Source organism: Ambystoma mexicanum, chromosome 9, assembly GCF_040938575.1.
Source record: "Ambystoma mexicanum isolate Mex_15411 chromosome 9, UKY_AmexF1_1, whole genome shotgun sequence".
Lineage (NCBI taxonomy): Eukaryota > Metazoa > Chordata > Amphibia > Caudata > Ambystomatidae > Ambystoma > Ambystoma mexicanum.
Genome location: NC_090931.1, coordinates 1,511,760,765 through 1,511,777,739, shown reverse-complemented (window position 1 = coordinate 1,511,777,739; position 16,975 = coordinate 1,511,760,765). Strand labels below are relative to the sequence as shown.

At 45.8% G+C, this 16,975-nt stretch overlaps 1 protein-coding gene across 2 annotated transcripts in view; it reads right to left on the bottom strand.

Annotated features, from left to right (window-relative positions):
- Positions 1-693: 693 nt before the first annotated feature.
- The window catches only part of LOC138489372 (zinc finger protein 420-like), a 106,665-nt gene continuing 90,383 nt past the window's right edge, over positions 694-16,975 (bottom strand). For both annotated transcript variants that reach the window (XM_069617089.1, XM_069617088.1), the window contains exon 2: positions 694-8,527. In XM_069617089.1, the coding sequence (XP_069473190.1) occupies positions 6,803-8,527 (1,725 nt within the window). In that variant the 3' untranslated portion in view covers positions 694-6,802. The remainder of the gene's footprint in view (positions 8,528-16,975) is intronic.

Sequence of the window (16,975 nt, the reverse complement as noted above, 5' to 3'; positions counted from 1 at the left end):
AGGGCTTGCAAGGTGAGGCACGCAATTTCGCTGGGGTGCAGCTGGACTTGCAAGGGAGGGCAATCATTTTCTCTGGGGTGCAGCCTGGGCTTGCAAGGTGAGGCGCGCCTTCTCACAGGGGTACTGGATGGTGGGCCAGGGGTGGTGTGGAGGCTTGTGCTGTTAGTTCTCTTGCTTGTTGTTTGCTGTGCTTGGGGGGGGTTGTGGCCGTCCCTCGCACAGCTCGTTATTATTTGCGCGACGGGTAGTAATGCGTCTTTAATTACATGAATATGTGTGGTGTGCAATTTATTTCCTGCGCCATGACTTGCGCAGGGTCCTTCTCGGCGCGTGGACATTGTATCATTTCTGCGCCCCATTCCATGAATCCTTGTGTTTAACACTTGTGGCCTGAACCAAGACACTCCCCATCCTGAGGCCCAAGGCTTTACAGATAAACATGATGTAGAGGAGACAATATTGACACGTGGAACTCCCTCTAGAATTCTCCTTCACTCTCAGTCATATAATAGGGACGTTCTCTCAGGTGCAGAAGATTTATTGGGCGCAATATCAGAAATTGATCATTCAAAGGAATCCATTATTATTAGCCAAAGAGTTAGATACATTGTCTGGGTGTAAACTCAGTCCCCTGAAGACACACTCTAATATGGAATTCCCCAAAAATCTTTAATAAGCTTCAGAAATCAACTATTACAAACTTAGGAATTTAATAACCCACACTTTAATAACAAAATGTCTAGAATTTATTTTTTTGTTTGTGAATTTGACTTAACGAACCTTATACACTATATAACAAAATAGAATACAATTAAGCATTTAAATTAAGAACCTGCTTCCATACAGATCATTATGCCAAACATAAATAAAAAAACATAAAATCTGAATCACAAATTCATAAGAAAAACCCATGTTGATCGCATACTGATTTATAAATGTAAGAATTGAAAACAATCAGTTTTTGAATCTTAGGGCCACAAGTGCCCAAGAGATTTGGGAGCCAGATATAATTTGAACCTAAAGGTCATCAGAAGAGACTGTTCTAAAATGACAAATCAAATGATCAACATGCTTAAGCCTTAACTCTCGCAGAGCCGAACACTCGAACAAGTTTCCAGCACCTGGACTTTCCAAAGTCTCTTTTCCCTTTCTATGTGATTGCAGGCCCCCAATATCTCATTATTTGGATACAGATGAAATCAAAGCCTACGAAATTTGCATTCTCCACCTCCCATCAGGAAACGTTTTGGAGTTTTTTCTCACAGCTGTAATTTGAGGAAATAGTTATACTGTCCACATTCCGCTATAGTCAAGATTCAATCATGTCTCCAGAGTTTTGTTTTAACACTTACAGATGGAATCACCAATGTTGCAACAGATGTTTCTAACATCGATAACAAGGTATTACAATAAGGGATCCAAAGGTTAAGAACCACCTCATTTGGATCAGAGGCTAAACGATTTAAAATTGCCCATAAAACATGATCAGTAGCCATTACAACTTCCTAAAAAAGGATAGAATCCTCCATTTTACAATAGCGTCCAATGATGTCAGGCCCAACTCAGTTTACCAACAGTCTCATTACCACCGGGGGCACAAAGGGACACACGGCACTAATTAGCGCACAAGACCCATTTCTTATCCTACACCTCTTTATCAAGTACATGCCTTCTGTTGCTACCAGATGTATATCTCACTTGCAGTGGATTAAGAAAAAGGTATTAACATCGGAGTATAATCACAAGCTGCAAAGTAAGCGTCCATGTCTTCATTTTGTAATGCACTATCCACAGCCGTGTTCAACACTGACTTATTTTGGTTGCCCCAAGTCAATCTACTGCCACCGTTACTAATGGCGACAGCTGGAGTATACTTTGAGTCCCAGTTTGCCTACAGTTGACGCCCCAAGTCATAATCACTAAGTGATGATCACTACAAACAATATTTGCAATCTCTAAGGGCTTGCATTGCTGGAATATCTCTTTGGTCACAAATATGTAGTCAATTGTTGCAACCAGAGATCCAGGCTTTCAAGAATAACTAGGGGGATGTCTCCCACAACGTTACCATTCAGGCAAGAGAAACCCCATGTCTGTAAAATACTCATCCACATCCGTCCTCTCATCCTGGACATTCATTTCGTGAAACTACACAAGCACACAGACGAACCACCCAAGAAAATCCCCAATGGGGCTCATTATGAGTTGGGTGGTGCAGTAAACATGCAGCGTTTATACCATTACTGCTGCAGTACCGAGACGCCCAACTATCAGTTTGGAGGAAAGCTGGAGGATTAACTTTCAGCCATGAGCTGGCGGTAAATCTGCGACCTTTCGGTCAAATTCCGCAGTAATCCCCTGTGGAGTCCTTGGAGTCCAATGGGTACTAACACCGCCTCTACCACTTGGAATCCGGCAGTAAAAGCACCGGGCCAATTGGCAGTAACATTAATACAGTTTGGTGGTACCTCGGCAGATTTACCACTGAGATACCAGCAAATGTGTAATGAGCCCCAATGTGCCAGAAGGACTTAACACAATTCTACCTAATATGAGTTCCCATTTAGCCACCTGCCAGATTACAACCCACAATTCTAATTCCAGAAACTTGAATCATGGACTAGTAAATGTACTTGAAATACCACATCATACATTTCTTGTAAGAAAATCTAGAGAGTTTGGGCTCTGATGATATCCTTTCGGCGACAAAACCCTGCACCATGAAAAGACGAGTGAAATCATCAGTGGAAGCGATGGCTGCTGAGGCTTGACTTTGGTATATCAGTCCAGTCCTGACACTCCATGCTAGTCATTCTGGGACTTGGTGTCCCATGGTGCTGCAGGTGATTTGTTTCTCAAAAACATTGGAGTCTGGGACTTTACGTAGTACAAGAGTTTAGTGGCAGAGAGCACCTCCGAGACCAGCTCCCTCAATACTCTCCAACGGCATCCAACCCCACACCTCGGAGAACAGCTCCCCAGAATATTCGCTAACCCTACACCTCATAAAGCAACTCCCCACAGTACCCTCTAACCTCACAGCTAGATGGGTACATGAGCCATATCCTCTGTACAATATTCTGGGGTATAGGGTCCCTGTATGGTGCAAGATTGACTACTTCTAAAATAAACCCTTTAGTTTTCAGTTCACCTCAAGACTTCTAGATTTCTTTCAGCTCCTCGGGAGCTTGTGATGTGAAGACACTTGGACTGGCAGAGCAAGAGTGGTGTGTGTGTGTACCCCGTAATCCACAACTCTTTGTGCCCCTCTTCTTGAAGAACCGAGGAACACCATGTAGTCCTGTCTTCTGAAAAATCAGAACTGGATGACCTTCCCAAGCATGGCATCGGGGACATATGAGAGCTCTCTCACTGTAAAAAGCCAAGCCTGGCTGACACCTGGGCCAAGTGGCAGCCATGCAGAAACAACATTTTAAAGCAATGGATGTCATTAATTGTTATTTCAGAAACACCTTCGCTATATTCTCAGATACCAAATGCGGCTTTGTGCCATTAACAAAATGCAAAGTGCAAAACTGCTAAATAGCAACACTTCAAGGCAATTCAAGGTTAGCTTGAACGATTCCTAGAGGGCACTGTATTGTGAATTGAAACAGCAGGTTATCCTAGCAGGCAAAACACATATCTTAAATGGACAAGTGTTTCTGCTAACATTTCACTCTTCAGAACACACAGAAAGAATGGAAAAACATAATAATTAACAGTGCCCAAAATAATTGCATCCTGATACATAAATTCCACTGAAAATTCATAGTCAATCCATCCTGAATTACATTACACTCCAGATGAATTCAGATGATATGCAAAGGAAGTCAAGACCAGCGCCTAAGAGGTTATTTCCAATTGAGTGTGCTTGCTTTGGGGTGGGGTGGGAGTGTGAGTTAGAGGGAGTGGGAGTGGGGTAAGAGTGAGGGGTGTGTGTATGTGAGAGTGTGTGTGTGTGAGAAAGAGAGAGAGAGAGAGAGAGAGAGAGAGAGAGAGAGAGAGAGGGAGAGGGAGAGGGAGAGAGAGAGGGAGAGAGAGAGAGAGAGAGAGAGAGAGAGAGAGAGAATGCCACAATAATGGTATTCCTAAGTATGTTTAGCCACATAGTAGTAAGATAAGCATTGGCAAAGCCTGGATCCCCTTTATTCTTGATCTTTTTCATCAGATCATGAGAACCTGGGAGATCCCGGGATCATGGGGAAAGGCGATAATCGTTCCAATCTACAACTGGGGCAATAGGGCGGATCCTTCCAACTACCGACCGATTGCCCTCTTAGACGTCCTGGGTAAATTGTTCGCTGCCTTTCTTTTGAAGCAATTACAGACCTGGATTAGGGCAGCAAGGAGAGAGGATCCTAGGCAAACGGGTTTCACCAAGGGAGTGGGCACAGACCTGATCCCCTTCTTGCAGAACATTCTGAACGGGAAGGCCTTTAACAGCAACACAAACATTTACCTGGCCTTAGTCGATCTGAGAAAGGCCTCCGACAGTGCAGATCGCCAACTGCTGTGGGCAAAAAAGGAGGCCTGAAACTGTCCGGCTGTCTTGCTGGACACCATCAAGTCCCTCTACGAATCAACGAGTGTGCAAGTATGACTACATTCGCAGGATCTTCTGATCAGACCTATTTACACCTACAGAGGTCTGAAACAGGGGTGCCTATTGGCCTCGACCTTCTTTAGCATGTTCCCCTCGGACATGGGGTAATCGTTAGACAAGGCGAGAGCATTCCCACCAAAGATTGGCAAAGAAAAGCTTGCAAGGATGCTCTATGCAGATGACCTTGTGCTTATTGACGGAACCCCCATAGGACTGCAGAGGAGTCTAGGCCGCCTTCAGAAATACATGAATACCAATGACTGTCAATTAACTCTCCAAAAACAAACATTATGGTCCTGGGTCTGCAAAACGGCAGGGCAAAGCCTTTGTTTAAATGGTAAACGCTCGCTCCTGATTTTTCGTAGGAAACTGAAGACCTCTTTCCTTGCACAATAATGTGACCCCTGCGAATCCATGTAAATATGCTGCATTGCTTCTTGTACTAATACCACATGTTCCACTGTAAATAATGTATTCTTTGTTAATATTGTATTATTTGTATTGTATTATGTGTAACCAAGATATGACTGTAACAAGCGCCACAATGCCCCTGGGCTGACGTGCGCTCTACATATCTGAATAAATAATAATAAATATGTTGGCCGAGAACGGCTGGTTCAGATCACTCAGGTCACATACCTAGGGGCCCTTATTAACAACAGTATGATCGACCAACCACAAAAGCTGGCCCTGAAATCTAGGATGAATATCTTGACCGGGCAAGGTAGGTTGATCCAAAGGAAATATGGCAAGTTTTCCATTTTACTGGAGCTGTCCTTCTATACATTAAAAGTGGTTCCCTCTTTAATAAACAGAGCTGAAAGATTTCCATTGACCGCTTGGGAAACTTGGCCTTCATTGGAGGGCACTTTTTAGAGGAAAATCTTGAAGCATTCGAACCTAATCTCAACTGCATTGATTATATATGAATTGGGTCTCAACTCGCTACAAGGAAGGCGCGACATGGAAAACGTTGGCCCTCTTTCATAAGTGCATGTTGCCCCTCCCGGCTGGAGCCTATCAAATCTTGAAGAAAAAATTGATTAGAGGTCGTAATACTCTATTAGATCAGTGGACTAACGGATGTCGGCTGACCCTAGAGTACTTGCAATCTGATCTAGATGAGCTGATTAACATCCCGGGGAAGGTGAAATGGAAGATATGATAGGTTATTTATAACGCGCTTAATACCCAGAGGTTTCTAAAAGTAGACCCGGGGATCGAACCTGTGTTGCTCTGTGTCGTCTTGCTTCGAAAGCGAGCAGGATGCCCCTGAGCTATCCTCCCGAGAGGCAAGATGGCAAGATGATTGGATCAAATCCCAAGAGGAAAAAAACGTTCCCCCGTTTGCTGAATGCTTTAAGAAGTGAAAGGAAGGCTTGGGCGGCGTCCGTAAGTATGTAACCAAGGCTCCCAATGCATGGTACAGTGTATGCATTTTAGACTGGGCCTATTTGCCACGAATCAGCTCTTGCAGAGCTATAGGAATTCAGTCACCATGGGATGTAGATTTTGCTTCAACAGAAACGTGAATGAGACATTAAAGCATGCAACACTGTTCTGTCGAGGCTTGACCGAATTAAGAAAAACACATGGGCAAACTGATTGCAGATCGTCAATCAATGGAGGCAGAAGAAATGTGGACTTTCTTCCTAAAAGAGGAAAATCTTACAGCCGCAGTCTGTTTGATAACAATTTAAAATTTTAAAGGAGTCGTTTCAATTAAACATTTAATGGGATTGCAAATTCCCTTAACTGGAGTGGATATGAAGGGAATAAAGAATGTATGTTTGTATGATAAAGGTTTGTAATAAACCATAAATCATGAAGCTAAAAAAAAAAAATCTAAAAAAGATATACACTAAGTGAAGGAAGGTATAATTGGTTAAGATATGTTCACTAAACCAGTAGAGTATTTTCAACTGCAATTAAGCCATTCACTCTCAGTAGACTGCTTAGAAATTACACTGGCAGGACGTTTGATGTCTCTGCTTGATATAGCTGACTTAAAGAGAAACCAGGAGGATGAGTTTAGGGCACAGCTGGGGCAGAGTAGTGGGTGGGATTAGCCATAGAGATTAGCATGGCCATAGGCAGTCAATGGGTGGGTAAATATTTAAACAACTGCTGGAGCCTCTCAGACATTACAACTGACTATTCACAGGAGACTGACACCAGAGCAGGGGCATTGTTCATTTATGAAGGAATGGTACTGTTGCAACCACCTTGGGCGCACACCTTGTTTGAGATCCCTGATATTGCCTCAAGATTGATATCGCATTGAGGACCTAAGAGACTGCATGTATCTGCACGGCTCTTCTGATGCTGGTACATGTTTGAGCTGTTACTGAGGCTTTTATCACACCGGTATGGTGGCTCCCCAGTATGGATTTTACAATGACGGTTTAAGTGTGAGCTATTACTGAAGCTTTTCCCACACTCCCTACACTGGTGTGGCTTCTCTCCAGTGTGGCATTTCAGATGTGATCTGAGGGTTGATGATAGATTAAAGTGTTTACCACATTCTGTGCACCGATAGGGCTTTTCCCCAGTATGGATCCTTAGATGTCTGCCCAGGGATGAGGCGTCCCTGAAGCCTTTTTTGCATGCAGTGCATTGAAAGGGCTTCTCTCCTGTATGGCTCTTCTGATGCTGGTTCAGGTATGAGCTCTGCGTGAACCTTTTCTCACACTCTGTACACTGGAATGGTCGCTCCCCAGTATGGATCTTCTGATGCTCGTACAGATGTGAGCTCTGAGTGAAGCTTTTGTCACACTCCATACACTGGTATGGTCGCTCCCCAGTATGGATATTTTGATGTCGCTGCATATTTGCCCTCACAGTGAATGTTTTCTCACACTCAGTACACTGGTATGGTCGCTCCCCAGTATGGATCTTCTGGTGCTGGTACAGATTTGAGCTACGACTGAACCGTTTCTCACACTCCGTACACTGGTATGGTTGCTCCCCAGTATGGATCTTCTGATGCTGATTTAGTTGTGAGCGCTGAGTGAAGCTTTTCCCACAATCTTTACACTGGTATGGTTGCCCACCAGCATGGATCTTCTGATGCTGGTTTAGTTGTGAGTGCTGAGAGAAGATTTTCCTACAATCTTTACACTGGTATGGTTGCCCCCCAGCATGGATCTTCTGATGCTCGTTTAGGTGAGAGCTGTTAGTGAAGCTTTTGTTACACTCTGTACATTGATATGGTTTCTCTCCGGTGTGAGATCTATGATGATTCCTCAGGGTTGATGCTTGACTGAAGTTCTTACCACATTCCGTGCACCCATAGGGCTTTTCCCCAGTATGGGTGGTAAGATGTCTGATCAGAGTTGAGCGTTCCTTGAAGCATTTCTTGCACTCTGTGCATTCATAGGGCTTCTCCCTCATATGGATCGTCTGATGCTGGTACAGATTTGAGCTGTGACTAAACCTTTTCTCACACTCTTTACATTGGTATGGTTTTTCTCCGGTGTGGGATCTCTGGTGAGACCTCAAATTTGACACCCGATTGAAGTGCTTACCACATTCCGTACACCCAAAGGGCTTTTCCCCAGTATGGATCCTAAGATGTGTGACCAGAGTTGAGGAGTCGCTGAAGCTTTTCTTGCACTCTGTGCATTGATAGGGCCTCTCCCCAGTATGGATCCTAGAATGCGTGATCAGAGTTGAGCGGTCCTTGAAGCTTTTCTTGCACCCTGTGCATTCATAGGGCTTCGCCCTGGTGTGCGTCTTCTGATGCTGGTACAGATTTGAACTCTGAATTAAGCTTTTCTCACACTCCAAACAGTCTAATGTACTTTCTACTATGTGGGAAGTATGATGTATTTCCAGGTTTGACGCCGGATGAAAGTGCTCATCACATTCGGTACTCTTGTGGTCCTTCTCCAGAACATGTACCTCATGGCTGCTCACTCTCTGTGGAAAGAAACAGAGGTTCCACATATTATTTTATATCACTGTACAGCCTAAATATCAGTAGACTCAGGGCAGAGCCATTCATTCTCACTTTACTCCCCACTGACAAACTCATTGGGTGATCCTGAGTGAAGCCATTTGTGTATTGCCTCAGATTCATTTTAGGAGTGAAAAGCAGGGGCCTGAAACCTCAGCACAGTCCAATCCTCATGAATATATAAATATAGCCCCTTCAGAGCACTCACCAATCAGGAGAGAGAAATGGGCAAAATATACTTGCTTGGAGAATACTGCCCGATTTACAACGTCTAGTCAACATTGCTCGTCAGCAACATGCATGGCTACTACATTCATGTGAAATATGTAGAATTACAGATGGGAGCTTTCAACTGCAGGGATGTGCTCCACCTGGGGGTTCAGAGTCAAATCCTATAGACAGTGAGATTGAAACTCAAGCCGTCACTGAACCCCAATGTGGAATGTGCCCTGCAGTACATGGCTGCCCATATAGAATGCCATGGTGCCTTTAGCCCTCATTCATCCCTTGCACAACCGTGCAGTGTCCCCCAGTACCCCACGGTGGAGTGGAAACGCATAAAGGAACTACATGCAACTTACAAAATAAAGCAAGCCACCCCCATGCAGCAAAGATGTACCCACTTCTCTCTCACCATCAACACCACCTCCCTACTGGTGCGGCTCCCTGACAGTGCGGGGGCCGTGAGTCAGATAGATGGGAAGATCTGTGGCTGCTGCAGTGTCTCCGGCAGTGTGGCCTTTGACCTTGCAGAAGCCACAGCTCTCACAAGCAGTCAGTGATGTGTGGGGTGCTGGGCGTTCCCTGCTTTCCTCGAGTCTTAAGACATCCCTTGAAGGTTGCGTAAATGTTGTATCCCCCTGCCCTGATGTTACTGCAGCGGATTATGAATTCCATAATCCTCTGCCGTGAGGCCACAGCTGGGGGATATTGCATTTGGAAAAGTAAATAGTTGTTGATGGCTTTTAATGGAAGCCATAGTCCAGGAAACTATTAGTGATTATTTTGTGGGATGATGGTGTACTGCATGTGTGGCCTCCCCTCTGTTATCACTCATGTTAAACAGTACTTTATCATGCAAACACAAGTTCAATTATGTGATGAGTCACAAGGTATGGTCCCTTCTCCCCGGGAGGGAGACCCGTCCCATCAGGCTAGGGAGGTGGGCCACTACCCAATATTCCCCCTAGGGGCGGTTTCATGCGGGAGGACCTCATGGGGAGGGACTCCCTCCATGGACAACCTCCTCCCTCCTCACAAACAACCCTCTACCTAATGCCTACAGGTACATCTGTAGACCCTATGACAGTAACAACTACTAAGACGAAGAGGATTGTGAATAACACGAAGAATACCTTTTTCTCAAGTACTGAGATGAGGGGGATGCGTAGAGGCATGAAGAAGAGTCCATGGAACTGTGAACAGCCTTCGAGCCTTCCGCGTAGAAGGGACAAAGGATTTGACACAAACAGGGAAGAAGCACTCACTCAGAGGAGAAGCACCGCCGTGGCAGGTACAGCAGTGTCCAAACTTTTTTGGGGAAAGCAGTCAGCATTTGAATTCTCCAGCACGGGAGATTTGAACATGGAACAGTGCCCGGAGAGAAGCGGAGAGTGGCAGGACAACGCAGAGTAAGTTCTCTGCCAGCCGCGTGGTGGCCGGACCAAATCCCAAAGCCAGGAAGACGCTGCAAAGCTGCGAGTGCAGAGGAAAGAAGCCCAAGGAGCCGCAAAGGTGTGCTCCGGTCTCCGGAAGCCCTAGTGATGTATCAAAGCCCTGGAGTAAGTAAGAGGGGAATGGGAGCAGAGGGGACACAGGGGTTGACACAGAGGCTGAGGTGGCTTTTCAACGGCCCAATAATAGGACATTTACGGGCATAAACAGGAAAGGGTCTGTGACTCTAAGGAAAATAACCTGAAGATAAGAGGACATCTTCCTCGCCTTAGTGGGGAAGAGCAAAACCATTGACCATCAGAGAAGGGTCTGGGACCCTGAAAAAAAAACCTGAGCATAAGGGACATCTTCCTCATCTCAGTGGAGAGAAAACACTGACCAGTAGAGAAGGGTCTGGAACCCATGAAGTAATGAACACAGTCTAAAAGAGGATCTTCCTCATCTCAATGGGGAGAGAGAAACTACTGATCACCAGAGAAGGGTGTGGGACCAAGAAGAAAATAACTTGAGCATAAGATGAAACCCTCCTCATCTCGTTGGGGAGAAACCACTAACCAATGGAGAAGGGTCTGGGACCCTGAAGAGAATAACCTGAGCATAAGAGGACCTCTTCCTCATCTCAGTGGGGGGAGAAAAACCACTGACCAGTAGAGAAGGGTCTGGGACCCCTGAAGTAACGAACACAGTCTAAAAGAGGATCTTCCTCATCACATTGGGGAGACCAAACCCACTGACATCCACAGAAGGGTCTGGGACCCCAACAAAGAGAAAGCAGGGATCAAGTTGGCCAGAACCTGGAAAGAGTGGCAAACCCTAATAAGTAACTTTTTGTTGCCAATTGAGGATAAGAGACCAGGGGAAGAAAGTCATTCTCCTGTCCTTAGCAACTGACTGTATTCACAAACTGATCCAAAGTACGGACATCAGGGGAAGGGAGTCATTCGCCCTGACTTTTGTTGGCATCAAGAGAACTTTGTTGCATACATGAAGTGGAGCATACCAGGAGAAGGGAGTCATTCTCCTGGTAGAGGAACTTTCTGCTGGATTACAGTATTATTTTGTAGTGTGAGGGTTAGAATAAGATTAAGACACATGACTGTGGAGTTACATTTGTTTGGACAGGACATTCTGACAGTAGTGTGATGGTTAGAATAGAATCTAGACACATGACTGTGGAAATACTTTTGTTTGGACAGGACATTCTGAAGGTAGTGCGAGGGTTAGAATAGAATCTAGACACATGACTGTGGATATACTTTTGTTTGGACAGGACATTCTGAAGGTAGTGCGAGGGTTAGAATAGGATCTAGACACATGACTGTGGAGATAGCTTTGTTTGGACAGGACATTCTGAAGGTAGTGCGAGGGTTAGAATAGAATCTAGACACATGACTGTGGATATACTTTTGTTTGGACAGGACATTCTGAAGGTAGTGCGAGGGTTAGAATAGGATCTAGACACATGACTGTGGAGATAGCTTTGTTTGGACAGGACATTCTGAAGGTAGTGCGAGGGTTAGAATAGAATCTAGACACATGACTGTGGATATACTTTTGTTTGGACAGGACATTCTGAAGGTAGTGCGAGGGTTAGAATAGGATCTAGACACATGACTGTGGAGATAGCTTTGTTTGGACAGGACATTCTGACAGTTTCCTTTACTTTGGGGGTGAGGCAAGGAAATCACTCCTAGAAAAGGGTATAGGTAGCTTTTCAACCTTCATAATAAAAGCCTTTAACACCACAAATGGCACCTCCTTGTCAGTTTCCTTCTTCTATACCTGGGGTGCACAACGGGTTATATGCGGCCCGCGATGGTGTGCTTTGCGGCCCCCTGTTGGTAGGACTTTCATAATGAAGTGAGGTCCACTTCAAGCAACGGAAATCAAAGTGGGCCCACTTCATTAGCAAAGACTTTCTAGCCAAGAGCATTGCTGGCATCAATAGATCGGGTGGTAATTGCCCCTCCATTGGCTGCTTTGTGCCCCCTAATTGATGGCATGCCCCCTGCTGGCAAATAACTCTTTCCAGGAGCCTTAAAGGTGCTCCTTCGTCCAGCCGTCATTTGCGCATTTGCAGGCAATATTTGCTGAGCCTGTGTTCTTTCTTCGGCCCTGAAAGGGACACCATGGGAATTAATGGGCCATGGATATCACTCGGATGGGGCCATCACTGTTAAAAGCAGTCTACCTATATGGTGGGACACTATTGTTTTCCAAATGTCACACTTACACTGGTTTAGAAAAAAAACAAGACATTTCCAAACTGAAACGTGCTTCTTAAACTTGCATTCACTAGTTTTCATTAAAATGGGTTTATTTTTTTGTCGGACTGTCACACAAATACCCTGTGATTTCTGTGTTCTTTCCTTTATGTTTTTTCACAGGATATTTGTGACAGCAGTTATTAGGAAATTAAACTGTGGGTTCATGGGTGCCAACTTTTGATTTTCACCATGGGGGTAGAAATTCCCCCACCCTCACCCTGAACATAAGCAAGCTACCAGCCCAACGCACACATTTTATAGCGCTTGCTTATAAGGAATTGCAAAATAAGGTTTGTAGCCAGTTTTAAATGTATAACATCTGAGCAACAGTCACTAAGCCGGCTGAGCTACCCTGGTAGCCTTCTACGGTTGGGCAAGTCTATGTGGCCCTTAATGTGTTCAAAATGGCTGCATTACCAACAGCGCAGTTTGTGGGTTCATGGCTGCAAACATTTGATGCTCACTATGGGGGAAGAAATTCCTCCACCCTCGCCCTGAATATAAGCAAGCTACCAGCCCAACCCACACCCTGGACAAACACATTTTATAGCACTTGTTTATAAGGAGTTGCAAAAATTCATAGTTTGCAGCCAGTTTTAAATGTATAACATCTGAGCAACAGTCACTAAGTCAGCTGAGCTACCCTGCTAGCCTTCTACGGTTGGATGTCTATGGGCCTCATAACACGGACGGCGGTAAGGGTTAACGGTCACCGTTAATGGTACCGATGACCGTTAACCCTTACCGCCTTACTACGAGGTCCCTTTGCGGGTTGGAGACTTTAATGCCTGCTTTTTGCATTTTGCGTTAAAAACCAACCCGCAAAGGGACCAGGGAGCTAATTACGGTACCGCAATTTGCTGTGCCGTAATTAGCAACTTCCCCATTCCCATTATGCCCTATGGGGCAAAAATGGGAATGGGGAAGGGCAATGGGGGAAGGGGGAATTACCGCCCCACCAACCTTGGAATAGGGCAGTAATTCCCCTTTCCTCCAAGGCGGTGCCGGTATTTTACTGGCATGGACCAAGGTGCTAATAGCACCTTGGTCCACCGCCGTCCGTGTAATGAGGCCCTATGTGTCCCTTAATTTGTTCAAAATGACTGCATTAACAACAGTGCAGTTTATGTACATGACAAAGTCAACAGTATTTCATTTCCAGCCACACTGACCCTGTGCATAAATTCAATGACGGTGTACCAGTGGTGGCTTTTCCACAATGGGCAAGGTTGCAACGACCCATGGGCACCTCGCCTATAATGGAGGAGCCAGCCCAGTGTAAACACTGAGCACTCACTGAGTTGCTTTATGCAGCTGAGGGAGCGCTCCTTGGCTATCTTGAACTGTCAAAGGGAAACATTGTTTCCCTTTCACAGTTCTGTTCCTCAGCCTCGCGTATCGAATGAGCCATGCAAAGCTGTGGTGTTTTGCTTCCCCAACCTTGGAAGGCCCATTGGGGATGCTGGCTGGGGAACTGCATTTGTGTATGAGCTAGGAGGCATATGTGTATGTATGTGTGTATGCTTGGGTTTTAAAAATGCACTCTATTGCCACAGTGTATGCTCTACATTGCAGATGTCTAATGATTCATGTAGTGCGCCTGCTCAGCCCATAGAGGACCAGCAATGTGAAAACCACTTCTCGGTGCCATTTCGCCATATTTTTGTGGCAAAATTCACACATCGACCCTGCGGGGGACACTCCTGCAACCCCTGCATAATTTTTTTATGTGCGGGGGACACCCCCACAAACCCCGCTCCCACATAATATCCCACCAAAAAATATCGCCTATGGCGAACCAAACAGCCATATCTACAGCAATATTTTTGGCGGGGATATTATGTAGTGATACCGTTTGGAGGCCAAGATATCCTTTTTAAATTTCTTCTTTCCAGACTTAGTGAGAAGGGAAGGATAGTTGATAGAGAAGCAGTTGGAATAGATGGGAGAAACAGAAAGCGCCATGAGTGTAAAGAGAGGAGGCAGAGGGAGGAGAAAGCAAGTACAGCGGTATAGAACAGTCACTGGGCTAGCAGGTTACAATCAATGGCCAAAGTTAAATGCAGAATACACCCAAGTTTGACTTTCAAGTTAAATGAGGGCCAGGTAGTTAAGGAATTGATAGTGGGCGTCAGATGGTTAAGGTGAGTACAGAACAGCTTCAAAAGAGTACATAACAGGAAGAGCTGAGAGTACCCGCTGAGAAAGAAACTACAGGGAAATCAAGAAGGAGGGAACTAACCCATGCAGAATAAGGTAGGAGAGTCATGGTAGTCCAATAGTCCAGGGGTAGCACCATCATTGAGGTTTGGGCTGTGGCATAGAACTCTTTTAGCGGCCTATAAGCAGACAGGAAGCTGACAGGGGCCTTAGAAGTGGGCCTTTGTAGAGTGGGCCGGGTCCAGTCTGCCGGTCCCACCAATTGGCTGATGTAGTCCCAGGAAGTTAATGTAAGGGGACTTGAAAGGCTATGCAGAATGCATCAAAGGCCTGCAGCCATCTTAGAAGGGGTTGAGGGTTTCCTCATGCATTCAAATAGTTCCTGTTTCTTCGACAATACAGCGAAAAATGCAGCACAATGATTTAAAAATGCACGTGGTTTGCAACACATGCTTCAGAAAAGTATACAGCAAACAAATAAGGCGGTGCAAAGCAAGTAAAATACCCAAGTATGAAATAAAATGGAGGATACAATTGCAGTCTTTGTTTTTCGTTTTTGAAGAAAGGCCTGTGGCAATGTTGGGGCCACATGGCTTACCTTCAAGATGGGGCTCAGCTGGAGTTCAATGCCGCTTGTTCAGGAGAACAGCTGATCAGAAGTGCGAGGATCAGGCACAGAGCGAGTGATCAGGAAACAGCTGATCAGGCGTGATGGTGCCTCCAGGAACAGCTGATTTCACAGTGCGAAATCCATGCGTAGAGCGCAAAGGCAGCAAGATGCAGAAGAGAGGCCAGGAAAGCGGATCTCCTCTGGCCTCCCTCTATCTCTCTGAGCACTCCTCTCTCCTGGAGTGACCAATGCCTTCTCTCCTCTCATCTCTCACCCTCTTAGCCCCTAGCCAAGCCCACCCCAACATTGCCACCTACCTTCTCGGACATCCGACCTACGAAGCGTGTGTCAGTAGAGGCTTTCACTGCCACCTTCTCTCCCCCCTCCCCCCACTTCCTCTGCCTGACTCACACCCGGACACAGCCCTGTCCCTTCTCTACTCTTCTATTTCTGATACTCTTGATGCTCTTGAGGATCCGCTTGAAGTCCAAAGCCAAGTGCAATTCCTGGTATGACTCAGACCTAGCCACACTGTAGGACGGCCGAGAGGAAATTGAGGGCTTCTTGCTCATCCTATGACAAACGGGCCTGTCGCCTGCTCCAAAAGTAATACCGACTCTCTGTCCGCACCAATAAGAGACTCCACATTCAAGCCTGTGTCTCTGCGGCAGTTAACAACTCGGCCAAACTCTTTGAAATCTGCAAGGAGCTTGCCAAACCTGCTGCAGTCTCTAAGCCTCCTCTTGCCTCCCAGGCTCTCTGCAATGCCCTTTCCTCTCACTTTATCTCAAAAACCCAGGACATCCTGTCCACCCTCTCCTCCTCTCCCCTTCCTATTCCCTCAGAGTCTGTGCTTGCTGACCCCCCCCATAATCACCCCACAATCCTTCTTGTCGTTTCCTCTTTTCTCCCCTGATGACGTTGCTAGACAAGTCTGATCTATTAGAGCCTTATCAAAACAGGTTCATCCCTGTTCCTCTAAAACCATCAAGGACCATATTGACACCCTCGCTCCGGCCCTTGCCGATTTTTGCAACCACTCCTTTGCCTCAGGATACTCCCCTATGAAGCACTCCCTTGTGCATCCTCTTCTCAGGAAACCCACAGCCGATCCTTCCTGTCCTGCTAACTATCACCCAATTTCCATTACTCCCTTTCTGGGCAAACTCCTGGAAAAACTGGCCATCTCTCAGCTTAACCTTCATTCCGATTCTGTTGGCTGTCTCCATGACCATCAGTCTGGCTTCAGAGCTGCAAGAAGCATGGAAACTGCTCTCCTGAACATCCGTGAAGATCTGCTCTCCAACCTTGACTCTAAAATTCCCACTGTCCTCATCCTACTCGATCTCTCTTCTGCCTTCAACACAGTCAACCATAACATCCTGCTCAACCGCCTCTGTGATAACCTGGTTATCACTGATCAGGCTCAGGCCTGTCTGACCTCTTTCCTCTCTGATCGACCCTCCCAGGTCCAACTTGGGTCCTTCCTATCTTCCTCTCTACCTATGGTGTTCCCCAGGGGTGTAACCTCTTGCCCTGGCTTTTCAACCAATAACCTGGCAACTCTCGCCCACTGCATTGGCATTTTCTGCTCAACACTGATGACACTCAACTCATTTTGGTTCCATGTCTTAAAATCACACCAAAAATGGCTGTGGATACAAAATATTGTGGCAAAAATGCTGTGGTTTTGCCGTCAC